General features: G+C 31.7%; 2 protein-coding genes across 3 annotated transcripts in view; one reads left to right on the top strand and one right to left on the bottom strand.

The window, feature by feature from the left end:
• Positions 1–472: 472 nt before the first annotated feature.
• On the top strand, positions 473–5,182 carry LOC129795422 (transmembrane protease serine 9). The gene is made up of 3 exons (XM_055836663.1): positions 473–904; positions 2,769–3,237; positions 3,385–5,182. The coding sequence occupies exons 1-3, from the start codon at positions 657–659 to the stop codon at positions 3,538–3,540; spliced, it is 873 nt and encodes a 290-aa protein (XP_055692638.1). The 5' UTR covers positions 473–656; the 3' UTR covers positions 3,541–5,182.
• LOC129795421 (uncharacterized) overlaps positions 3,693–26,833 on the bottom strand; it is a 39,237-nt gene continuing 16,096 nt past the window's right edge. Inside the window, exons 3-9 of one of the 2 annotated variants that reach the window (XM_055836661.1) lie at positions 24,894–25,208; positions 22,605–23,851; positions 20,276–21,399; positions 14,946–15,063; positions 7,683–7,996; positions 7,362–7,605; positions 3,693–6,067 (exon numbers count right to left, since the gene is read on the bottom strand). In XM_055836661.1, coding sequence (XP_055692636.1) covers positions 5,891–6,067; positions 7,362–7,605; positions 7,683–7,996; positions 14,946–15,063; positions 20,276–21,399; positions 22,605–23,851; positions 24,894–25,208 — 3,539 coding nt within the window. In that variant the 3' untranslated portion in view covers positions 3,693–5,890. The remainder of the gene's footprint in view (positions 6,068–7,361; positions 7,606–7,682; positions 7,997–14,945; positions 15,064–20,275; positions 21,400–22,604; positions 23,852–24,893; positions 25,209–26,833) is intronic. The other variant, XM_055836662.1, reaches the window with a different exon arrangement.

Below are 26,833 nucleotides of genomic sequence, written 5' to 3'. Positions count from 1 at the left end.
ATTATCTATTATAAAATAATTGAAATAAGCAATTAATTGTTTCACTCCCTAACCCAAAGGCAATTGAAACTTAATTTTTAGCTCCTCTATATTGCAGATATCACAGCAAAAATCGTGCTCAACCTTTACCCCACACGTAAAGAAAAATTCTTTTTTTATTATTTTATCTTATTTAAAATTTGATTGAAAAGCTTCGGGGAAATAACTCAATGAATTTTCTTACTTTTCAAAAAAACAAAAATTTTATTTCCCTCAAAAGTGAATGAACGTTTTGACCTACGTTCTCCGCATGCGGGTATAACAAGTAGGAATAAAAACGAATTCCAACTGACAGAAAAATGTGTGTATTTGTAGCTCAAAAGAAAGAAATGGAAAAAAATAAAGCTTCCACCAGATACTGAACTTGGCACATGAAAAGCAAAAGTGCGCCGCGGTGTGATAACGTTGTCCGTGAGGTGCAATTAATTGCAAAAAAAAAACGAGTCAACCAACGAGCTTAGGGCACTGTGACAGCAGTGTGGGAGGTGCACTTGAGGGCTCTCTTGGGTGCGCCCTCCCATACGGTAAGACTTGTCATGGGTTTTATTTTGAGTATTTAAAGCTCGGCATCCGCGTGGGAACCTAATCACTGTGCTCCCAAAAGTGTAGCAGATAAAATGCCTCTTGTGCACGCTTTTATCGTTCTTCTCGTCATTTTCTTCCCAATGTCCCGTGCAAAGGACCACCCCTCGCGATCAGTATGTTTCAATACGAGTGCCCGTAGTGGACGAATAGTGGGTGGAAGTGATGCAAAACGCAATGAAATGCCCTTTGTAGTGAGTCTCACGCGACGTGGTGGTCATTTTTGTGGTGCAACAATTCTCAGTGAGAGGTGGCTCATTACTGCAGCTCATTGCCTTTGCAAGTAAGTCCTGAACTTTCTTCTTAATTTATTTATTTTATATAGAAAGCTCTTGAAAGCTCTTTATTCAATTTAATTTATTATCGCAAGCTATAAGCCTTTAAACTTTAACCAAATAAATTCAAATAAATATTTAAAAGAATTACGTCATCATTGGGGTTGATGAGTTAAAAATCTTTTCATTTCTTTTCTTCAATTCGTCATTATAAGATTTTTGGTATTCTGGAAAAAATCTTGTAAGATTTTGACATTTTATTACTTTTTTTGGCATCTAATTGAAAAATGCTTAAGAATCTTCACTACATTAATATATAAATTTTTACTCTAAAAAAAAAGAAAACAAAAAAGGACGAAGGGTTAAAAAAATCCTTATAAATTACAAATTAATTTTAAGTAAAAATTTCTTCTTTAATTTTTCATTAAATAAAAAAAATCAGACGCAAAAAGCCGGGAGGTGGGCGTGTGAAAATTCGCTATCAGAAGGTCAGGCGATGCGCTATCTCGTGGTTTGAAATTACTTTATGATCCGCCGCGATAAAATCATCAAGTTCAGAGATTAGGAAATTGGGTCAGCCGACTGTTTTGAGGAAAGTGTCGATTTTCATAGAGTTGGCAAAGGTGATAAAGTAGCGTCGACAATTCATTCAAATTCCGTGCATTTGTATTGTTTGTTATGAAACTGTTTCCAAAAGGAGGTTACTCACTGTGAGGTTCTAATGAAAATTGTTAAAAAATTCGCAGCAAATGTGAAAAATATTTGAAAAGATCATTTTCTTTATTTTATTTAAAAGATTTTTAACTGATTAGCGGAATGAGCTGGAAAGAAGTTCAAGGCATTTTTGAAGAAAAAAATAGGTTATAAAACAAAAGTCAATCGTTAGAATAAATGTAAAGAGTTTAAAAATCAATGTCGTTAAGTATATTAAATACAGGAAAGTATCGTTACAATTGTAGAATATGTTAAACGGTAGTAAAGAAACTTAAAAATTAGAAAAGAAACGTTTATCGTTAAAGGTATGACAAAATTTTGAAAAAGAATGTCAAACGTAAGATTTTAATTGTCAAACGTTATAAAAAAATTATGAAGGTTGGAAAAAACTATAAAAGGTTAAGTTAAAAGCCAAATGTTGTCTTTATTGAAGAATAATAACAAATTATGTTAGAGAAATGTCAAAACCTAATAACGAATTGTCAAATTTCGTTAGAGAAATGTCAAATTTGATAACGAATTGTCAAATTTCGTTAAGGAAATGTAACAATTTGTTAAAGAAATGTCAAAGCTTGTTAAAGAATTGTCAAATTTAACTAGAAAAATGTCATTTTTTTTAAAGAAACGTCAAAGTTTGTTAGAAATTGTTAAATTTCGTTAGAGAAACGCTAAATTTTGTTAAAGAAATGTCAAATTTAGCTTTATAAATGTCAAAATTCAATTAAGAATTGCCAAATATCGTTAGAGAAATGTCAAAATTTGTCAAAGAATTGTCAAATTTAGCTTTAAAAAGCTGTGTCTGAAAGAAACACAGCTAAAATGTCAAATTTATTACAGAAATGTCAAAAGCGCTGGATAAAAGCTTATTTGAATACAAAAGACGTTAATATGAATTGTTCTGCAATTAGTTTTATTTTATATTTTGTGACAAAGTTTTTTACCATTCTTTTCATATACCTGACGAAGAGGGAATAAGTCCCTTGAAACGTCGTATGTAGAAACGTTTTAAAAAAAACTGCTAAATGTCGTAAAATTTTCCCCTCGTTTAACTACAAAAAATGAATAAACTGCTTTGAAAAGAAAAAAAACTCAAAAATATAATAAATTCTTCTCGCAACAAAAATGAATAAACTCCTTATTTTTTTTTTCATTCAACAGCAGCCAAAATGATTTTATGAAAGCAACCCAAATACGCGCTGTTTTGGGTCTTCATCGAATTTCCGAATACAAAGGAGCTCCCCTTCGTGGGGATTCAGGCGAGAAGATACTTCCCGTGGAAGTACCTTTGGAGTCCTTTAAAATTCATCCGGAATACAATTGCCTACGAGCTGCCAATGATATTGCCCTCCTTCGTGTGAAGCCCATTGAATTTACAACGACAATCCAACCCAGTTGCATTGCCACCGAGGACACGCCGGTTAATTCCGTGGCAACCGTAATGGGTTGGGGGTGGACACATGAGAATCAGAGTGTGGGTCAGAGGGCGGATACACTGCAAAAGGCCCAAGTGCACGTCTGGCCGAATAGTCAATGCCAGATGTCCTTCAAATCCCACGAGAAGTCCATCGTGATTACAGAGGAGCAACTCTGTGCCGGAAAGGAGAGCGGTGGAGTAGATGCATGCTGGGTATTAATATAATATTTGGGGATTGATCAGTTCAATTGGAGACTATCCCCCAACATTTCACCAATTGAACTGACTCATTAATCTCTCATACAAAAAATCTCTTTCTTTCTGCACGAGAGCAAGTTGATTTTCTGTGGTACTTTGCAGGCTGACTCAGGAGGTCCCTTGGTGTCCACTGAGGGACTTCTCATTGGAATCGTTTCCACAGGAATAGGCTGCGCACGCCCTGATCTACCTGGGATCTACACGCGTGTCACCAAATATGCAAATTGGATAAAGGGAGTCATCGAAAGTTCCACCTAAAGCCCAAAATCATCAATCAAATCCACTTTAAATCACCCAAAGAAGACTGATTTCCCACTCTACTCAGAGCAACCTTGCACCACTACGTCACAAACTGACGAAGCCTCAGTGCAAAGTTCATTTGAAGAGAGTGTAGAAAGAAAAAAAATCTCTAGTCTTAATATTATATTTTATTAATACTTGTTTTATTTTTCTTTATAAATTTTCTTTCAAGACAATATTGTAGGTCAAAATTTAGGCTTTAATCGTGTGGAAAATCATTTATTTTCTTGTTATTCGTCTTGTTAGATTTTATGGCAAAAAAATGTGATGGTATTCTAGACACAAACCATTAAATTTTGACAAATGATTAAGATTTAGAATTGATTAAGAATTTTAGTCAAAATAGTACGATGAGAAATTTCAAAAGCCCTTATTAATTCATAATAAAATGGTTTAATATATTTTGGACACAAACCATAAAGTTTGATATTTATTTTATTATAAATTAATTTATTCGCAGAATTGATTTACAATTAATTTAATCCTGAACGTGTAGATAAAGTTTTAGGAACTCTTAGTTTTTTGGAGAATTCTTAGAATAAATTTGTTTGATAATGAAAAGTTTTATGGCATTCAAGACACAAACCATAATATTTTATATGTCCTTTGAAATAAATTCTTTAGCAGCAGAATTTAGACAAAGGTAGCAATATAGAATTTTATCCTGAAGTAAAGTCTAAAGTTTATGGTATCCAAGATTTATAATATAGTAAATAAAAGTCCTACCTTGAAAACATAAAAATTCTTTAAAAAATTGTTTTTAATTTAAGTTGAGAACCGATTGAACAACTATAATTTGATTTATTATGCGTTTTATATTTTTTTAATACGATGCTAAGAAAATGTTTTTTTATAGCACGAAAAGCGTCTTGGATATTGAATCGAAAAAATTAATTTTTAGTTCTGTGAAAAAATTTTTTATCCTTTTGAACATAATACCAAAGAAATTTATTTTACTTTTTTATTTCTTTTTAATTTTCAAAGCTTGAATGACAAAATTTGTTCTTTTATAGTACCTTTAATATGTCTTGACTAAATAGATCAGAGAATAATAAAAAAAAATTTTAACGAGAATTCCCTAGGAAAGTGAAAAATAAAATATAACTCGAAAAAAATTTTTTTTAAATATGAAAAGACCGTTATTTTTTATATAGATTAAAAAAAAACTTTACCAGACTTTTTTGTAGCATAATATCCAGGCTATTCACCTGAACTATTAGGTCTTAAAGTTTATTTTTTTTATATAAATATTCGTCATATTCTAATTCACAGAGAACAATCAAAAACTATAAAAAGTTTCCAATTAAATTTATTTGCAAATAAAAAAAAGATTAAAACATTTTTATAGCAAAAAATGTGTCTAGGCTTTAAAAAATATTTTTTTTTTAAATTATTTTTCCACAAAATCTCAACAAACCCTGTAGAAGCCAATAAAAAGATTTTCCACAAAATCGAATCCTTATTGAATAATATTTCTTCCTTTATCGTTCCGTACAAAGATTTTTTTTTTAAAGAAAGCTCACTCATTTCTTTTTTATTAATCAAAATTTTAAGCAATAAAAAAATTATTGCTATCAATTGTTATTCAGTTATTTTTTTTTTAAAGAAAACTTTGAGCTTTTAATCAAAACGATTTTTATTATGAATGTAAATTCCATTTATTTTTTTAAAATATTTCTGTCAGTCATTTCAATTTCAATTTATGTTTCTTTATCAAATATTTTTTTACGAAGGTTTGGGAAGGCACAAAAGTTACTTTTTGATCTTTTGTCGTAAGAATTTAATTTAAAATAAAAAGAAATTCTTCACATGTCCTTCCATGGAGCATCCTTAATTATATATTTATACAAAATTTCTTTAAAAAGATCTTAAAGAAATTTTTCTTTAAACAAATTTTTCTGTACTGTGATGAAGATACTGGAAAATTTTGAATTATTCAATTTGTTTCAATTTTAATAAATTGTGGCACATTTTATTCTTTCTTTTTTTCTTTCCTTTTTTCACTAATGTAGTGAAGAGATATTTGTTTGTTTTTTGTTTCTTTAAAGTAGCAAAGGACACAAAAATAAGGAATTAACGGAGCGAAAATTATCGACAAATTGTCGCTTCAGGAAGCAATGAATCATGTTATAGAAGAGAGAGAGGAAGAGACTCACGGGTACGTGTGTGTGTGTGCGGTGCATCCAAGAAACTTCCTCCTCCCAACTCCTTAAGAATTCTTCATATGTAGGTATATAATCAATTTCTCCTTCTTCGTCTCTTGTGCATTTTGGCATGGATTTGTGTGTTGGGAACATGAGAGGAGAGTTCAGTAGTCAATATTCCCCTGGGCGCCAGTGATAATGGCATCAATCCAAATCCTCGCGGCGGCATCCGATGCAGCCTGGAGGTGGTAACTTCGCTTCTTCGTCTTCACAATGAATGTACAATGCGGTCGTCCACTCTTTGATGTATTCAAATGATCCAGATAAACTTCATCGATCGTCTGAAAAATGTGGAGCAAAAATATTTATTTTTATGACGTTTTTCCGCTTTTCTTTTCTTTTCTTTTGCAAAATCTCAAAGCTTGAGAGAAAAGTTACATTTTGCATACATTTTTTTAAAAAAACTAAAGAATTTTCTTGTTTTAATAAAATTAAGAATGGTCTAAAGAATCTTTAAAAAATTACGCGGAATTCGTTGATCAATTTTTAGTTTAGAAATTTTATGAATTGGATGATTTTTTAGTAACTTCTTGAATAAAATAATGATTTTAAGTTAACATTTCTAAATTTTACAAGGTTTGAAAATAACGAAAAATTACGAACAAATAACGAAAAATAGTTCTAAAAATAAAATTAAAGAAAATTAAATTTCATTCAACTCTCATTAATTTTTGAATTTCAATAAAATTCAAAAATTTCAATAAAATTAAAAAATTTAATATTTTCATGAAATTCAAAAAAAATAAAATTTCATAAAAGTCAACTATTTTAAAATTTCATTAATTTCAAAACTTTTAAAATTTCATGAAAGTCAAAAATTTTAAAATATCACGAAAATCAAAAATTTTTAAATTTCTTAAATTCAAGAAAATTAAATTATAAACAAAAATTTTTAATCTTCATAATATTCAAAAATTATAAAATTTCATAAAGTATCATATAGGTAATTTAAATTATTAAAATTCCATTCCTTTTTACAATCTTTACTGTCAAAAATTCAAAAATTTCTCATACCTTGTAAAATTTTTAATTTTCCTTCCCTTCAGAATTTTTAAATTTCCCTCTATGAAATTTTTAAAATTTTCATTTCATTACAACATTTTTTTTAAATGTTTTAAATCTTTAAAATTACAATATTTCATTGTTCTAAACTTAATATTTTAAACAATATGAAATTTTCAATTGTTATGCCTTCCAGGATTTCAAAATTTCACTGTTTAAAATTTAATTTTTTTTAAATTTCTTTGCATTGATTTTTTTTAAATTGCTTAACCTTTATATTCTTTAAAATTTTATTTTATTATTTTTTAATATCTAAAAGTTTAAAATTTCGTACTGATTAAAAATTTAATTTTCACTCCTTGTAATTTTAAAATTTCATACCCTTAAAAATATGTAAAAGTATTTTATTCATCATGTCGTTTTCAAAATAATTTAAAAAAAAACATTTTGGAGGTTTTTCTTCTACCTTCATCAGGTCTTTCAAAAAAATAACTTTTATTGAATTAAAAAAAATTTTTTTCATTTCATAATTAAAAGATAAAAATTTTGGACAAAATAGCCTCAAAAACTTACCGTAAAGTACGATCCACCACGTGGTTTCCTCTCGGATTTGTCGGAATAGTAGACAAATGCCTCCTTTTGTCGATCCAACACAAACCACCGACGTGACCATCCGTGAAAGGTTGCCCCGAGTTTGTGCAAATAGCCCCGACAGCTTGTGGAATCAACAATAACATGCGGACAGAGATTTATTTGATGACCCGCCGTCTCAATGTGCTGCCTCAAGTCCAAATCATGCGACATAATTGGCAGGTATCTGTTGTAAAATTCCCCACAAAAATGACGAATTATTCAAATTTTTTTGAGGGGAAATTTCTTTGAGAGATTTCTCACCTTGTTAGTGGCCGTTGGTGCTTTGGCAAATTCCTCCTACTTCCGGCAATGAGACGCCCATTGTTGGGACCTCCACTGGCATCACTTGCCGCACCCTGTGACACCATACTATCCCTCTGACTACCCCCATAGTCAACCTCTGACCTTTCAGCCTTCGGCACTGTAAATATGTCACTCGTGGATTTGTACGCTTTGGTGGGTGTCACATCACGCCCATGGTCAGCATTCACCTCACTCAGGGGTCGGGTGTGGTGCTGCTGGTGCTGCTGCTCCGGCTGTTGCTGCCCATCGAATTCGGGATTTGAGTGTCGCTGCTGTGGAAGACATGGAAAAATTGCCAAGAAAATGTTGCAGCAATTACTCTTCTATCCAACAACAAATTGAGGACTATCTGCCATGTGAAAAATAGTTTTGATTTCTCTTTCATTTTGAGGAGAAAAAAATTGTTACGCAAATTCTTGTTTTTTTGGAGGGAAGAAATTGTGCGCAAAAAACAATTTTTGGACGCAAATATTGTTCAAAGTAAGTTGAGACAAATTATTTGATCAAATATTGCTACAAAATTGATCAATAGGAATTATCAAGAAGTTCCTTGATAATGGTTGATCGAGGTGTTTGAGTAATGTTTGTCTAAAAATTAATCAAAGTTTGCTCAAAAACTGATCAATAGAATTTTGATCAATATTTGCTTAAAAGTTAAACAAAGTTTACTCAAAAATTGCCCAAATATTTATTTTTTATTAAAATGTTATATACGTAATATTTTGACAATATTTTATCATTTTGTTTGAAAAATAAGTAATATTCTTTCTAAGCAGACACAAAGTAAATTTATTTTTTAAACTCATAAAAAGAAATTTTATTCCCCTTTCCCCCCTCCCCCCACCACATAATCTCCCCATATCCTTCACCAAATAAAATGTAATAATAAATCGCGAAAATTGTCACATCAGTAAGACACGTAATTGGGACAGAAGGTGTTCAAATGAAAAAAAAAATAATGAAAAGTACTCCAACAAAATATTTTCGCCCAGAAAAAAAAAACGTTCCTACTTGGTATTCCACGTACATGGCATTACAATTCAGCTTGTTTGTTTTATTTTCATTGCCGAAAGGCAAAATGATAAATGGAGCTAAAACTTTTTTTCGTGTAATTGGAGGGCAATGAATTTTGCACGTTCATTCGCGGCGTGAATTTCATCTCTAAAATATTCCTGAACTTCTCATCCCTTGACTCTTCCCGCTCGTTTACGATGAATTTCACAGCTGCTAGATATTTTATAAATGCTGACATTTTACTCTTTTTTTTCATTCACCAGTATTTTGCAATATTGGTCCATGAATCATATTCCTCCAGGCAGGAGGAGCAATAGAATTGTCAAAATATTTTCTGATAAAATTCAAATTTTGCATCTTCTGCAGGGAGGAGGGTTTTTTTTTTCAACTGGAATATTTTACAAAGAGATTTTTTTAATGTTTAACTGAAATTTCCGTGACCCTGCGTCTCTATAGGAAAATAAATTACATGAAAAGTTATTAAAATAATTAATTTAGCAAAGACACGCTCCATTAATGTGTAAAAAATTCACTGAAACTTTGAAAAAGAATCTTTTGAAGATATTTTCATAAAAAAGGTCTAACTACATTTTTTATTCATTTTAAATTTAGGTTAATTTTAAAATTTTATATGATTTAAAAGAAATATTACTATGTAGACTGTAGAGGCCTGATGAAAGCGTCTTTAATCTCCGAAATATCCAACGATTTCTAACAGAAAAAAATTCAAGACAACACCATAACCTTATTTTATTGCAAAAGAAAACATTTTTCTCTCTACATTTTCTAATAAATCATTTTAATGCAAGATTAAGACAACAAGGGGTGATTATCTGAGAGAAAATATTCGAATGATTCGCAAAAAAGAATCAAAATAATCGGCAGATAAACAACATTTTTTTAAAAGAGCAAAAGCTTTCAAAGAACTACATTCTAACGTTAAAAAAAATACTGAATTAAAGACGAAAAAAGGTATTCGCATTTTAGTCCTAAAGAAGCTGAAATTTACGAGAAAATTCATTTGAAAAGTTCTCAATTTATGGCTAGAAAGGGAGCAATTTTGGACAAAATAAAATATATTTTGTCTTTTGTGAAGTCTACAAAAGACATTTTATGAAGAGCAATTTTGAATAAAATATCTTTTGGGAGACTTTTGATATATTTTGTCGCCTTTTGTGACGTGTTTTTCTTTCGAGTGGAGAGTTTACAGATGGAAAAAATAAGAAGAAGATAACATTCCTATAAGGTTATGTTTACGTTTGGGGCAATTGAACAATCTGAACTGAATCAATTTTTAGGGAAATTCAGAAATTCAAGTCAAACATGCGTGTAGTCTATTAGGTACCCCAAGGATGTTGGGAAGACAAAAAAAAACCATCTAACTTTTAGCTCACCAGTTCGATTTTCATTATACCAAGAAAATGTTAATGGAGTCACTCTGATATGATTGTTTTACATGAATTGATTGACTCATATTTATTGCATTAATTAGCCCTATATATTTCGTTTTTGCACATAAAAACTCGCATCGGGAACATAGGGAAGGGATCTCTGACCCAAAATCCTGATTATATAGGGTTAGAACTTGTCAGCGATCTCCCAAATTTTTGCCGAAAAGACACAGAAATTCTCCATAACATTTTTGCCCAACACCGCGAAAAGGGAAAATGGATACAGCTAAATTGGCTGAATTTCATATCATTCCACAATTTCCCTTTGCACAAAGCTTCACAATTAACCTAAATTGCATTATTGTCCATTGCTATGTCAAGAAATATGATAGAAAACTTCTAAAAAATGCAACGGGTAAATACCAGTTTGACAAAAGATTTTGGTTTTATAAAAGCACCTCGACGAGATACTTGTAAAATACAAAATATTTCTTGTGTAATGTATAAATTATTTTGTGCAAAATTACAATTCTCCTATAAAAATCTTTTGTGGAGACGTTACTCACAAGATTGTCAAAAGATTGACACAAAAAATCTTTTGTCTTTTGTCTAAAATTGCATTAAACGTCAAAATTTTTCAGTTTTTCAAAATATTTCACCTTTTATTGTACCTAAAATTGCAAAAATTTCTTTTGTGGAGAGATTGACAAAAGTTTTAGAGAAATATTTTGTGCAAAATTACATTTAATGTCAAAATATTTTGTATTTTCAAAATATTTTGTCTTTTATTTTGTCCAAAATTGCTCCCAATATTTTCTTCGTCATTTCTTTTGTCTTATAATAATAAAATATTAAAGATTTTGTAAAGAATTTGTGTAAATCAAAATGAAAGAAATAAATAATAATCTAATTATAAAAACTTTATTTTATAGCATAATTTGTGTCTTGGCTATTATCTTATAATTCTTTTTCCCAGAATACCAAAAATTCCTTCATTTCCCAAATTATTCGGAGACTTTCAACTTTTCATCTTATTTTCTTTCTTCCAGTTTATCCTTCTTGGAAAAGAACTTTTTCTTGCGAAAAAATAATATTAAATGAAGATCCAACATCCATTTACATTTTAAATTTTCCATTGGAAAAACAACTTTTTATAAAGAGAAAAAAAATAAATTAAAGAGAATAAATAACTTACAAATGGATTTCGAAGTTGAATTTTAGCTGTAGATGTTTTCCTCGTATTCACATACGTCATCCAAACTGACATCTTCTATTTCCCCGCTCTCTTCCACAAAAAAATCCTCCCCACCACTAAAATCCCACCAACTAACTAATGAACTAAATTAATTAATTTCCCTTCTAGCCCCACATGTTTGTTACATAACACTCAAAGATAAATTCCTTAAATAAGAAGTATTTTGAGAGTTGCAAATGAAGAACTTCAGAAGCAGAGAGAAGTAAAATCCACGCACTTCTCACAATACCAAAGATACGTAAACCACTGAAGAGATTCACCTCAAGATTCTTGTGCAGATCCCCGCACAGTACACACACCCCACAGGAATTCTCATCTCACTCAAAAAACTCTCGCTCTCATTCGAGGAAAATACGAAAGTTGCCGCAATGTTCAAAAATTGTCATCATTCAGCATTTAATACAAAATAAATAACCCGGCGTCTCCTCTGCATCGGCACAGAACCCCCAATAGACCGCTCTTGCCTTGATTTTAGACACGATGGGAAATTTATATAAATAAAAACATCATGATTTTCCTCTTCGTCTGACGATGAATGACAAAATATCTTCTCTCAGACAGAATCGGGAAGAAAATAAAATATTTAGAGAAGAAAAAATATTCTTCTCATCTCCAATGAAAAATAAACTCTTTTTCTCTTTTTATTTTACCTTTTAGGATGCAAAATTTGTGTGAATAAAATATGTGCGCCCCACTCATCGTATCAGCAGAGTCATTAAAAACATTTCGCGAAAGCTCTTTCAGCACAAATTACTCGCAAAATTAAATTATTTTAGCCCCCAAAGTGTGTGTCTGTGTGTTATTTTTGGTGTATTTATGGCAGAAAAGACTTCCTTCAGTCATCTAAAATAAATACAAATGCGTGCGAAAATAGCAACACTTTTATGCAAGACATTATATACAAATACCATTCTTAATTTTAGATGTCACCACAAGTTAATAGAAAAACTTTTTTGTTTGATTTCTTTCGTAAGACGAGCATATTTGTGTGGATGTTGCAGTAAGGAAGGAAAAGTTAGTGACATAGTTTTTTAACTGCTCCGTGCCGTCTGTAGGGGTCAGGTGGATCTCTAGGGGTTAATTGGGTTGCTCTATCAGTGCGAATTTGATGGGAAATTAAAAGAAAAAAAGAAAGTTTTAATTGAGAATCTTAAGGGGCTATAATCTGAAGAATTTTGAGAACTTTATTCCGAATATTTTTCAAATAATCAGATTATTTTGCTGATTTTGCAGCGAAAATTAAATCATTTTCAATAAATATTTCTTAAATCAGTCAAAAATTAAATTTTTAGAATTTTATAATTGTTTTTCGTTAAGTTTCATGCCTAAAATGTTTTTCATGGACAACCCTTTTGCGTTTTTTGGGTCATACGTAGACCAAAACATGAAACATTTATTTTCCCAATTTTTAATGAATTCAATTGTTTTTTTCTAGTTAGAAATACATGAAATTCAAGCAGAAGTCGTTGAAGACGTTTTACCTGAAAAATATCCTCTGAGATTGCAGTGATTATAAAACAATGACCTTTTGGCCTTGTCTTGACCAACAAATCATCAACAATTTACCCTATTTTTAGTACCTGAAGAGAGGAGGAAGAAAAATAAAATTTCTTCACAGAAAAAGAGGAAAATCACTTTTCCTGATTGAACAATAAAGTGAAATATCAAAGAGAGATAATAATAAAAGTTGTGGATATTCATGATATGGAAATTGTGTGTGAAACATTGAGGGAAATTGTAGAAGAAGGAGTTGTAGCATAAAGTAGAGAGAAAACCCTGGAAAATGTACACAAAAGCATCAAACAGGTGGTGGCAATTTCGTCCCTTTTTTTATTCACATATCTCCTTCTATGTCTTTTTTTTTACTCTTCGTTGCTTCCTGTAGCCACACGTGATATGCTCAAATGTTTGCTATTTTGATGGCTAAACTGTGATGTTCCTTTTGCCAGGGATATGCTATCAGTCTATAAAGTTCTAAACTGAATGCGTTTGATGGAGGTTTTATTTTGTATTTTTTAGGAGTTTCCTTCAGGTTTTTTTCTTGGATTTTATTTCTGTAAAATTATTTGTTAAATTGATGTTATTTTGCAGTTAAAAGGATGGTGGTGGGTGGTAGATAGGATTGATTTTTAAGTAAAGAAGCTCCTCCAAAAATATTCTGCAAAGGTTCCGTCAAGAAATTTTTAATTGAAGCTTTGAAAGTTTTAGCAAAAAAAGTTAAATAACGAAATCTATGAACGAAGCGCTGTTGGTGATTTGTTGGTCAAAACATGGCCAAGAGGGACCCTCTTTTTGTCTTTCTTTAGTAAAAATTTAAGAAATTTGAATACAACTTTGGTTGGCAAGCTTATGAGCAGTAAGAAAATTCTTTAATACAGCAAAATGTTGTATTTTAATCAGGAGAATTAATCCAATTTTCATTTTTGATCATGAGACTTTTCTCTTTAAGTAATTCGAAAGCTCTGTGTTCCTTTTTGAAAAGAACAAATTTTAAAGTTAAAAGAATAATTCAAAAATGAAAAAAAAATCATTCATAACGACACGAATTTTCGTAATATTTATCAACTTATTAAGGGTGAAATTCACTAGTCAAACAGACTTAAGATTTCTTAAGAAGGGCTTAAGTTTTCTCACTGTTTCTTAAGAGTTTTTAAAAATATCTAAAGTTTCGATAAGATTTTTTTAAAAAAAAACTTAATATTTCTTCAATTTTTTTAAACAAGACTTGATATTTTTAAGTCAGGCTGAATTAGGCTAAATGCACATTTTTTCTGATTTTTTCTGATCTCCTTTCGTCACCTAAATTCTTAATAATCATCGATTAATATACACAGGAAATATCTTAAGTTATTCTTTAAAAATTTAAAGTTTTTCTTCTGAAAATTTAAGAAATCTTACTTTTAGCTTGAGAAAACTTAAGAAGTTCTTAAGAAAAAAAAATTAAGAAATATTAAGACGGTCTGATTAGTGAGTTTTGTCCATAAGGTAGATGCTCTTCAAAAAATATTTTTTGAAAATCTGAAACAGAAATGTTTTTGAACATTTTCTTGCAGGGAAAATTCCTTTAAAAATAAATAAAATAAATAAACTTTAATACTTCAAACGAATTCATCCCATTAAGGCACTAATATGTTGATTTTTTAATAAATTAAATAAATCCCATCATTTTTTTGAAATATTCTCTTTTTTTTTAAATAGAGTTTGTTGGAAAACAGAGAAAAAAACCTTTTTAATTTTCCTACTTTTCAATCATTTTTTTTAATAAATTATTTCAACAAAATCACTCAATTTTTCATCAAAAAGCTTCCAATAGAGAAGCTTTCACTGCAACAAATAATTCTAGCAATTTGTGTCTCAACTACTCAAAGCTCCTCTGTGAGCTTTTCCTCACAATAATGGCGCTAAAACAGATTCTTTTCAATTTCTCTCTCGCAATTATCTTCTCAACAAAAATGATTAAAGAAAAAACCTCCATTGAGCAGTGAGATTAAAGGTTTGATAAGGTGATAAGGTGGAAAAGTACATCATTATCTGTGATAAATACTTTCAGGTGCAACTTACCTGACTAGATTTCTCCATTTTGGTGTTTATTGGACTCAATGGGACACCCTCTGTGGGTTCTCCTTGTTTCTTTACACCTCCTGCACCCTCCAGGATGACATCCTTGTCATCGATGGCACTGAAAAATAGGAATTTTCTCGTTAATTTACTCAAAATAATAAAGAAAAGGTCAAAAAAGGTTCAAAAAGGTTAACAACCAGCATAGAAAATTTCTAATTCGATCAACACTCATTTCATTCCGCTTCCTCTCCCGCTCTTTTGATCATCACACCATCAACTCCAGCTCATAATTTAGGTACTTTCTACAGTAGAATCACAAATAAAATTGAATTCTTTGAAAAAATTCTCCGATTTATTGAAAAGTTTTTCCTTAATATGGAAAATATCTCTGGAATTTCCCTTTTTGGCAGCATATAAAATAAATTTCTCCCAATAACTTCTTCACCATTCGTGCAATTTTATGCAAAAATATGATTAATGTTCACCCATTGAAGCACATTCAACTGACATCGTAAGCAATATAACACAGAGAAGAGTAAAAGAATTTCAAATGGGTGTGTTTTTATTCATTTTCTTTTCCTCAAGCAAAAAATTCTCTCTTGCGGAGCACCCACACTTGAGAATTATACAAAAGAATTTATTTTTTATCCACAATGATGAATTATTTTATAAAGAAAATAAAAAAATAAAATTTTGCAATACGCAAAGCGACCGAATTGTTGGATATTCCGTGAAAAACTGTGTGTGGCAATTTCAAAGCAGAGCAACGACGACGGTGACACATCGAAAAGCATCGAAAGCAACCCACAAACGATAAGAGCCCGGGAGAATTGATGTGTGCTTCACAAGTAAGGAAAAATGGAATAAATATCAATATATATGTATGTAGCAAACAATATGGTCAATTGTATGCTGTCAGTTGGGTATAATATTCACATAGAAATGTCTCATCTATTCGCATTTCAATCACGTCGAAAAATCGGATCATTTTTCTTTCAACGGAGCGGGAAGAGAATTTTATGAGAATACTGAGTCAATGCACAATTTAATTTCAGCTATTTTGTTGCCTATTTGACTGCTCAATGATTCAGATTTTTTATTTGTTAAATCAATCGCGGGTTAGGCCGCTTTTTTGGAGATAATCTCTAAGCTAATCCTAATCAGAGATTTCTTTAGAAGCTTGAGAAGTTGCTAAAGGTTGGAAAATTATCAATTTCTCACGTTTAGACACCTGATGAAGGCCCTGAGATTAACCGAAAATTGTGAGGAAAACATATTTGATCACTTTTAGCAAGAATTTGTGCATTAACAAGTACAGGGTGGCCAGGAAATTAGGGCATGATTTTAACCGTGAATAACTTTTGATTGGATTGAGATATCTGAAAACTTCTGCCACCAAAAGGTGCGTAAACTCAAAAAGTTTTATTTGCTTTTTATTTCAAGTCAATATCTTAAAAATTGTAGCCACTTGAGCAAAAAATGTAAAAGTTACCATTTGTATGGAAAACGATGAAATATTCTGGATTTCATGTCTATTGATTATCTCAAAATCCATTAAAAAGATCCAAAAATCATTAATCAATTGAATATTTGACTAAATTTGAATTTAAGAAGCCTTTCCTGACTTTATGCGACCAAATATTCAAACAGTTTAAGAATATTTTTAAGTTTAAGCAGATATTGTCTTCATGGGTAATTCAGCGTTAATTAGTTGGTATACCACAATCGTGGCATACCAAGTATTGTAATCGTCGGAAAAACCGACCACCTCAGATCGGGCTCAAACTTGGTATGAGCACGTTTTAGACATCCCACATTACGAAAATGGTGGTGGAAAATTTTTGATCCGGCCGGCCTGCCGGCCGGCCGGTGCGCTAAACTTTGCCTTATAGCTCGAGAACGGTAACAGATAGAGACCTCCGGTTTGAAGTTTTCTATAGAAATGTGGGTGTAAAATTTCATTTTTTCGCATTTTCAAAATCCAAGATGGCCGCCGTCCGCCATTTTGAAATACTGTCAACCACTTCCCTTACAGCTAGAGGTCTGAAATTTTAGTATGTTGTAGAGCTCAGTGAGACGTTTTCATCGACTATTCATACTTGAAAATCGGTCAAGCGGTTTAGCAAATATGGCGGTCTAAAGCAAAAAGTGTTTTTTCGATATAACTCGAGAACGGCTTGACCGATTTTGATCATCTTGGTATCAAATGAAAGGTTTCAAGAAGCCCTACAACTGCGTAGAACATTCCAAGTTCCAAAAACATCCGCAAGAGGCGCTAAAATCAAAAACAAAAATTGCCTAACTTTAAGGGGCAATATCTCCGAATCCCCATTAGGCAAATCTTTTAAATTTTGATATGTTGTAGCCTGACTAATAATCTTGTACCACTCCGAAAATGAAGAAATTCTGTCACCGTTTAGAAGATATCGCAGTTTGAAAAATTCTTGAATTTGAACAGTTCTAAGAGCCATATCTCTTGAACTGCTTGTCCGATTTTGCTCAACTTGGTATCAAATTAAAGGTTTTACAATTATCTACAACTTTCTAGAACATCAGCAACCTCTAGAACTATTCCTTCAGGATAAAAAATGCCAAAAACTGTTTTGGTGAAACAAAAATCCGCCATTTTGTGTTCTGGAGGTGACCTTGAAAATTATTAAAATTTATGTCAATTTATAGCCTGTTTTAATACCTTTCCAAAACTAGTCAAGAAATTTCTGTAGGTCTTATAGAACTAGAGATATGACCATTTTTATGCATCAAATTACTGATTTTCCTAAAAAAAAATCAGTTTTGCCTACTAATACAACTCAGAAATTAAATTACAACGCATAGACTGACCCATCCGCGTTGTGGTATACCAACTCTTATAACTGGACGCGTTATGATTGACTTTGACATGAAAAGCAGTATATTTTTCATCGACAAAACACTTCTTTTCACGTTTTTTGCTCTAGCGCCTCCAATTTTTAAGATATCGACTTGAAATAAATAGCAAAATAAAAAGTAATAATAATAAATAAAAAGCATTGTATTAAAACGTGTCTAATGTTTAAATGAAAAAGGGCTTTTACAAGCAAGGTGTGTCTTCTAACGAATAAATTGGTCATTATTCCGAATCATTCGAATATTTACTAAGATCTGAATATATTAATTCACCATTAAATATCCATTGATAAAAGCCGAATAACACGAAATCGAATAAAAATCGAAAAAAAAACTTTTAGGCATTAATTAGATGCTTTTTTTAAAAGCTTTTTGAGATAAAAACTCTGCTCTTAGGGCTGAAAACTTAAAAAAAAAAAACCATAAAGGATTGAATTTAGCATTTTTCGGGTTGAATTTAAAACCTTTAGTCCTTTCTAGGCTTAAATTAAATACTTTTTAAGCTTTTTTCCTCAATCTTTGCCTTTTTAAGAAAGAAAAAAATATTTTAATGCTTGACTTTAATCTTTTTTTTTAGGCTTGAATTTAGTTCATTCTGAGCTTGAATTAAGTATTTTTTAGGCACCTATTTCTCAATCTTAGCCAATTTAAGACTAAAAACCAATATGTTGATTTCTTTGGCAAATTCTCCGAATATTCATGAATATTCCGAATATTTCCGAAGATCCGAATAGTTGTAAAAGAATCAAATTTTGCGACTCATTTATATAGAATTACCTATAAAAAATCCCAACTTGCAAAAAATAAGAAACGAGAAGATTTTGGACAGAGATTCGAGTTTTTAATGTAAGTTCATTTGTTGTTTTATGATATTTATTCATTGTACTAAATTTAGTACACTCAATATATCTTCTGTGTAGACTATGAGTGAATAAAATACTATAAATACTTCAAATTTTCATAAAAATCAAATGAATTCACTTAAAGGAAGAGTTTTTAATGTTTTACGGAAAATTTCAAGAATTTTTATTAAAAATTAACTTTTATACACGAAATTAGGCATTGCGAAAATTAAAAAGGAATTTTAGCACATCTGGGTTAGCTAAGGGGTGTTTATCTGGCGAATATTTTGTTTATTTAAGCGAATCATTCGAATATTTCCGAAGATCTGAATATTTGACTTCACATGAACTTCTTTTGCTAAAAACCGATTAATTCAAAACCGAAAAAATCAAAAAACGTATTTAGGAAATTTTGGTTTGAATTTAGTCTTTTTTAGGTTAAATTTACTACTTTTCGGTTACAACTTAGTCTTTTTTTTAAGCTTTAATGAGTTTTTTTTAAAAATAAGTTTTGTTCCTCGATCATTGAAATATAGAGATTGAAAACTAAATATAATATCGGCTTGAATTTAGCCTTTTTTTGGGTTAAATTTACTACTTTCTAGCTCAAATTTACAACTCTTTAGCTTGAATTAACTACTTTTTAAACTTCAATTTTAGTCTTTTTTAGACATTAATTATGTAATAATTTTTAAAGCTTTTTGAGATTTGAGATTGCCTTTTTAGGGTTGAAAACCAAATACTTTTAGGCTTGAATTTACTACTTTTTGTTCTTTCTAGGCCTAAATTATATATTCTTAGCTGTGATTCTTTAGAATTTAAGCTTTTATTCCTCAATCTTTGCCTCTTTATGCCTAAAAAATATTTTTATGTTTCAATTTTAAGCTCTTTTAGGCTTGAATTTAGCATGATTAGGGGTGAAATTACTATTCGGTTTGTATTTAGTTCTTATAAGGTTTGAAATAAGTATTTTTTAGGCTTCTATTTCTCAATCTAAGCCATTTAGAGTCTAAAAATGAATATTTCGATTTCTCTGGCAAATTATCCGAATATTAGCCAATATTCCGAATATTACCGAAGATCCGAATAATTTCATTCAGATAAACGCCCCTTGGGGTTAGCTTATTAAATTGTTCTATCCTTAATCATGAGCATAAAATGAAGTTTTTTTTACCAAAAATATTCAGGAATTGCTTGATTTTTTTTTAATTAATCGCAAGAAGATTTTTATTAAAATACCTTTAATTGGTTTGAATCCTCAACTCAGTCTTGTAAATAAAAGATTTTATTTAAAATGTTGTTAATCAAAATTTAAAGATCTTAAAAAGCTTTCTTCAGAATACAAGATATTCTTGATTTTTGAATCTTGAAGCTCCGTTAAATAAAATTCTTGTAATTAAGACATCAAGATCTTGATGCCTTTACTCAAATTCAGAATACGACCTAATCATTAAAATTCGCTTGAAATCTTGAAATTTCAGTACAAAACTTTAAGATATTAAGGGTTTCTTGGTTGCTGAATAAGGCCCAATATTTAAAATAAATTAAAAATCAATAAAAATTAAAAGAATAAAAAAATTAACAAAAAAAAAGAAAACTCACCTTTCAACATCGTCAGATTGACTATTAATTTGTAGTCTCAAATACTGAGCTCTCGCCTCATCGTGACTCTTCTTCTTCAGCTCAAACATCTTCTGACGCTCATGCTCAATCACATGCGATCCCTGCTGGGTGAGGAGTAGTTGGCGATTCCTCTCAATCTCCTTTATGCTCTCGCGCACCTTATTGCTCGCCCCCTGCGTATCAATGGGCACATCTGTCGTGAGCTTCGTGATACGATCAATGTCATCCTGCGATGGGACACGCTTCTCCAACGGATTCACTTCAAAGTCATCCGATTCGAGGGAAAGATTGAGATTGAGTTCGTCACGCCGCTCCCCACCTGGCGGTGAAAGATCGAATTTAAGTTTGAGCAATGGGTCCGTCTCCGTGTCACTCTTCCGCTTGAAGAGGGAACAAGCCGAGTCTGCGGTGCGCGTTGACTCCTCACTCAATTCCCGATGATGGTCCAAGCCGCCGCCCTTCTTCGGCGTACTCGTTGGCATTTCGAGATTATCAAAGAACATATTCTCATTGACACTCTTACTCATCACATCCACCTCATTGCTCCGTCTTGCGAGGATCTCCTCTGACCCGTAAAGCGACTGCGAGAGGATCTTATCCTTTGCTTTTCCCTTTTGCGCCATTGCAATGAGATCGGCGTCATCGTCTGACTCTGAATGCGCCGGCGGTGGTTCATTGCCACCTGAGAGCAAGAAGAGCTTCTTATCGATCGCCTTGAGGGTCTCACGACTCTTCTCGAGATCCGTGAGGAGGGTCAGGAGATTCTTCTCCAGGACCTTCGTGTCCGTACAGGCAATTTGTTGATTCTCAATACGCTGCAACTCCAGGCGCATAATTTGACTCCTTTTCTCCTCAACGGACTTATTGAGTGCCTTCAGATCATTGTGAAGCTCCTCCCGATATGCCAGCCAATCCGTCTCCTCTTCCAAGTACTGAAATTCCAAATCTTCAAACACCTTCCGGTCATTCTCGAGGGCTTCCAGGCTCCGTGAAAGTTCCTCCCGGAGGTCCTTTTCATCACTTTCCGCCACCAATTTCTCCAAACCAACCACCTGATCCTGAAGCATTTCAATTTTTTGACGCAGCTTTGCCTGTTGTGTCTCCTGAATGCATAAAAATGTATAAATTCCGTTAATGACCGTTTGAAAAATTCAAAATTTAAAAGGACATTACGAACGATGTTGTGGAAAATTCATTCATAGAAATTGTGAAAAAATTGAAAAGTAATTCAAGAAAAACCACAAAAAGTTTAATTTTTGTTACAGAAAAATTTTTTAAAATAAAATAAAGATTTTTCATTATTTATTAGTTTTTTGGGAAAATGTGGAAAATCTTTGGAAAAGTTATTTGTGAAATTTTCAGTGTTTTTTGGTATTTTCTTGCCTTACATTAATCTTCTCTTGAATTTTGAATTTTTATTAAAAATTCACCAAATCCTAACCTTAAAGAGCATTTTAATATAACCTCAAATAAATTTTAAATAGTTGTGCAATTTATTTATTTTTTTAATTGAATATTGAAATAAAGTAGAAAACTCGTTTCTTGCCTCTACTTTGTCGTATAAAAACATTTCTTTTATGGAATATTTAGAGGTTTTTGACAAATCTAGCGAGAAAATGAAGAAATCTTTATCTCAAATAATTTAAATTTATTAAATTTTAATGAAAAAAAACTAATTTTACAAAAAAAATAAAAACTCGATTAATAACGGAAATAAATCAAAAAGCAAGTTCTAACGGAAAAATTCAAAATTGATATTCTAATGGAAACAATTTAAAATTCTAATACTAACGGAAAAAAATGAAAATTCAATTTTTAACAGAAAAATTCGGTTTCTATCGGAAAAATCCAAATTCAAATTCTAACGGGAAAAAATCAATATTCAAATTCTAACTGGAAAAAATAAAAATTAAAATTCTAACGTAAAAATATCAAAACAGAATTTCTAACTGTAAAAATTCAAATTCTAACGAAAAAATCAAAACTGAATTTCTAACGAAAAAAAATTCAAAAATCAATTTATAACGGTAAAAAATTCAAATTCTAACAGAAAAATATTAAAAATACAAATTCTAACAGAAAAGTATTAAAAATATACAAATTCTAACGGGAAAAAAGTCAAAATTCAATTTCTAACAGAAAAAAAATCCTTTCCTAACAGAAAATTATTCAAAATTCAAATTCAAACGAAGAAATATTCAAAATTCAATTAGTAACGGAAAAACATTAAAAATTCAAATTCTAACGGAAAATTATTAAAAATTCAAATTCCATCGGAAAACAACCGTAAAATTCAATTTTTCCTCACCTGCATGACCCTGTTTGCATTCCTCTGCGCTTCGAGACGATGAATCTTCGCCTGGAGTGCCGTCAACTCATTTCGCATCTCATTGAGTGTGCCAAACTCACTGGTGAGCTCAGCATTCACAAGTGCCTTCTCCATATCCAGCTCCCGGAGGACCTCGTCCTCCTGACGCTGGAGATCGGCAATCTGAGTCTTGAGCTCACGCACGCGCATCAACACATCATTGCGCTCGCTCTTCACGAGACCAATGAGTTTGTCATCCCATTTCTGATTACTCGCCAGAAAGCGCAAGTCCTGACTCTTGTTCGCTTCGGCCTTCTGACGCTCCTCAAAGGATTGCAGAAGTATCTCATATTCGGACTTCTTTTCACACTCAATGCGACTCTTCGGGGAGACTGTTGTGCGGATCTTTGTGCGGGGGCTCTGGGGAATGTAAGTGGGCTTTTTCGGGGGGTCATCGGTGGTGGCGCTGCTGGCACCTGGGGTGATTTCTGCACGCTTCGTAATGGGATTGAGGACAACATTCTCATAGCCCGAATGGAGTTTCCTGCTGCGGGATTTATCATCGGGCGGAAAGAAGACCTGCTGCCCTTTGTCCATGCCAAAGGGTGACTCCCCGAAGGGGGACTTCTTCTCCCGTGGCAGAGAACCATTCGTCTTTATGCGATTCTGCACAATTGGCGACGACTGAATGGACTGATTTTGTCTCTCATACTCAGCACACAGCTGCAGAATCTCCTCAAGGCGCTCCTGCTCAGCCACAGACATTTCCTGCTCGCGCAAACGATCATTCTTCGCCTTCTGATGCATCTCTGTGGTTTCACTGTTAATTTGCGCATTAACCCCATTCATGGGGTACAGCTGCAACCCAAAAGCTTTCGGGTAGCGATCGTACGTTGCGGAGTTTGGGGTAACTTTGAGGTTGTTGAATGTTGTCAGGATATTCCCGGAGCTATTCCCGGCATTCTCATAGATACTACTCGATGAGGGGGAATTCACCAAATTATTCAAGCTATTGTTGAGACTATTGTTAAGGCTATTGTTGAGATTTTTCGTGAAATTCTTGTACTTCGGTCCCAGAACATCCTTAGCTGGTGTATTGACGGTTATTGAGTCAGCCGTGAAGACTTTGGGGCAGTGAAAGTTCTTTATATTTGCATATTCAATCTTTGTCAATTTCTCAGTTAATTTCTCATCATCAGTTGGAGATTCGTCTGAACATTTGAGATTTTTATTCTTTCCCGATGCATCTGTTTTTATTTTTGAAAAAAATAATAAAATTTATTATTTTTCTTGATTTTTTTGTTCGTGAAGAAGCATATGCTTTAGACGAGACTTTGAAAATATTTTAAGACATCAAGAAGTATTTATTAATGAAAAGATTCTTGAATTTATTCCAAGATCTATTTGGAAAAAGAGCTCACTCAGGGCATTTGCAACATATGCTTCATTATACATAAAGCATAGGTAGTATATTGTACATTTAATTCAATCGTTATTTTTAATTTTCAGTCTAAAAATAAAAACAGTATAACAGTAAAAATAGTCTTTTTTTGTGGAGAAGCTTATGCTTCAGACAACACTCTGAAAACATTTTTGAACATTATTAGATTTTTGATTTTATCCAATTTATTAAAAAAAAATATCTGTAGATTTGCAGCATATAATTCATAAAACATAAAGCATATGCATTACATATGTACATCAAATCGATTATTATGTACTTTTAATTGTCAATCTATAAATTAGCAAGCTAAGAGATAATAACTATAATCCCTGAGAAAAATAGTCACATAGTCAATGAAGCACTGCTGCACATGCTTTACGCAAAAAACAAAAAAAATAGATAAAATAATATCCGCGGTTTGAGTATAACAAACTGCTTCAATCAGTTATTTTTTAAATTAATTTTAATCGATAAGACGATTTATTTTATTAATGAACACAATAGAGCACTGATGCATTTGCTTCATGCACATACAAAATTATGAAAAGTGTGTCAAAGGGTCACACGTCCAAGCATTTCTGCATTATGATTCAATCTATTATTTAAAAATTATTTTCAATTACTGGAATGAATTAATTTATTAAATGCAGCCCCAATGCATTTGCTTTATGCACAAAAATGTAAAATGACTTGGAATAGGGGCGTGGTTGATTCATTCAATCTTTTTTGACATTTCTTCAAAGCTTTTCAATCCTTTAAAAATTTTTAATTTTAAGGATCTAACTGTCCTTAAAATGCATAAAATCCTTTGATTTTTAAAGGAAAAAAAATGACAAAAAACTTACCTTCTTGGGAGTGTCGAAAGTCAATCTGTGGCATTGAAATTCTCTCATTGCTACCGATTGTCGATCTAATTAATTCCGCTTCGGCGGGATTATTGAATCGCAAGTAGTTGGATTTGCCAATGGTAAGCATGGCTCCCTGTGTCAAATTCACCTCCTCCGACACACGATTCCCATCAACCAGAGTCCTCCCTTCGGGCTCTGGCACCAGCAGCACATTCCCATCTTCATTGCGATACAGTGTGCAATGCACCGGCAACACACCAGATCCATTTAGAATAACTCCACATGATGGTGAGGAGCCAATGGTCAGATCACCTTCAAAGGCGTAAAGAAAAAGGAAAGAAAGAATTCTAATTTAGAACTCAATTTTAGGGGAAAAAAAATGAAAATTAATCTAAAATTTAAAAATGAAAAATTTCTTCACGTTGACTCAACAATTTTCCACGGAATCATTGAGTCAACAAGCTCTGTTTGTTGGTATTATGGGATGCATTTTACTCTGTCGCGTCTGTTTGCATTTTCATATTTATAAAGTCATGCTAAAAATAGAGAACGCATTTGAGACTTTTTCGTTTTGTGCCTTTTCTCTTTCTCTGCGGTTTGGATTTTGTGTATTTAACTACATTTTACGCTAAACTACCATGCTATTTTATTACAGCGTAAAATATTCGTGTAATGACCTAAGCTTTTACAATATTCAAAAAACTATTTAGAATTGTCGCTCACTTTACGCCGATAAAGTTCTAAAAAATTAAATTTCAGAACTTAAATTATTAAAAATGGAAAAAAAGTAAAGAAAGCAGAAATTTTAAATATAAAAATTATGAAATTTTCCCGTTTGATATTCCGTAATTTTTTGCCCTGAGTTTCCTCCTCATTTTAATTTATCGTTCACTAATAAAAAGCCCTAAGATAACTCTTATCACGTTAGTCATTAAAGGGTTAAAAAAAAATACTAAAAAATAAATAATAATGATAATAAAATGTTTCTAATTTTATTTCTATATTTAGTACGTCCGGGATTTTTTAAATTGATTTTAAGCGCCTAAAATGTTATTAATTTTCTGTTTTTTTTTTTAAATATGCAAATGGATTCGGTTAAAGGAAAGGTTTTAAAATTTCTTGTGCGAAATTTCAAGAATTTTGTATGAAAACTAACTTTCTTAGACAATTTTGAAAATAGACTCCATAAAAATTTCAAAAATTCTCGATTAATCTGGGTTAACAATTTGTTTTCATTTAAAACTAATAAAAACGTTCTTTAAGTCAGTAATAAAAATAACTTTATAAGCTTAAACTATTATCTAATTGTTTTGAATCTAATCAATTCAATTTTGCATCGATGCCGGATGCCGTACTAGAAAACAATAATTGAGCGAGAATTAGCCAAGAAAAACTCTCCTCGAGTTTATCTACCAATCAGAAAAAAAACTTTGAAATCTCCTCATTTATTTATTTACATTTCATTGTTTAATTTCAGCAAACAGGAAGACTTTTTCTGCAAAGCCCCATTTAAATGTACTATATACATATATTTTTTACGCGTCATTAAATATCATTTAATAGTCAAGTATTTTAGCTTTGTGTGTTTTTTCTCAATTTCCCACATGAAATCATTGAGCACTCAACACTTTTTCTTCACATCTCACATCATTCCGACAACGGAGATTCATCTCTAATGACAAATACACACCGGAAAATGATTTTTCCACATAATTCTGGCCTTTCTTGTCACATATTTATGGTATTTTCATACAACAGAGAGAGATAGAAAACCCCTGATCAGACAATTAAAATTCATTAGAATTAAATTGTTTGTAAAATTAAACTTTTTTTCATCATGGGCAAAAAGTCGATCCAATTGCATTCCATGCAAACGTCTACAGACTTTAATATTTACTTTTCCAGCGATATTTCCCCACATTTTTTGCGCAATGCAA

The sequence above is a fragment of the Lutzomyia longipalpis genome, chromosome 4 (assembly GCF_024334085.1).
Source record: "Lutzomyia longipalpis isolate SR_M1_2022 chromosome 4, ASM2433408v1".
Classification (NCBI taxonomy): Eukaryota; Metazoa; Arthropoda; class Insecta; order Diptera; family Psychodidae; genus Lutzomyia; species Lutzomyia longipalpis.
Note: the sequence above shows the minus strand (reverse complement) of the source record. Positions and strands in the feature narration are given on the sequence as shown.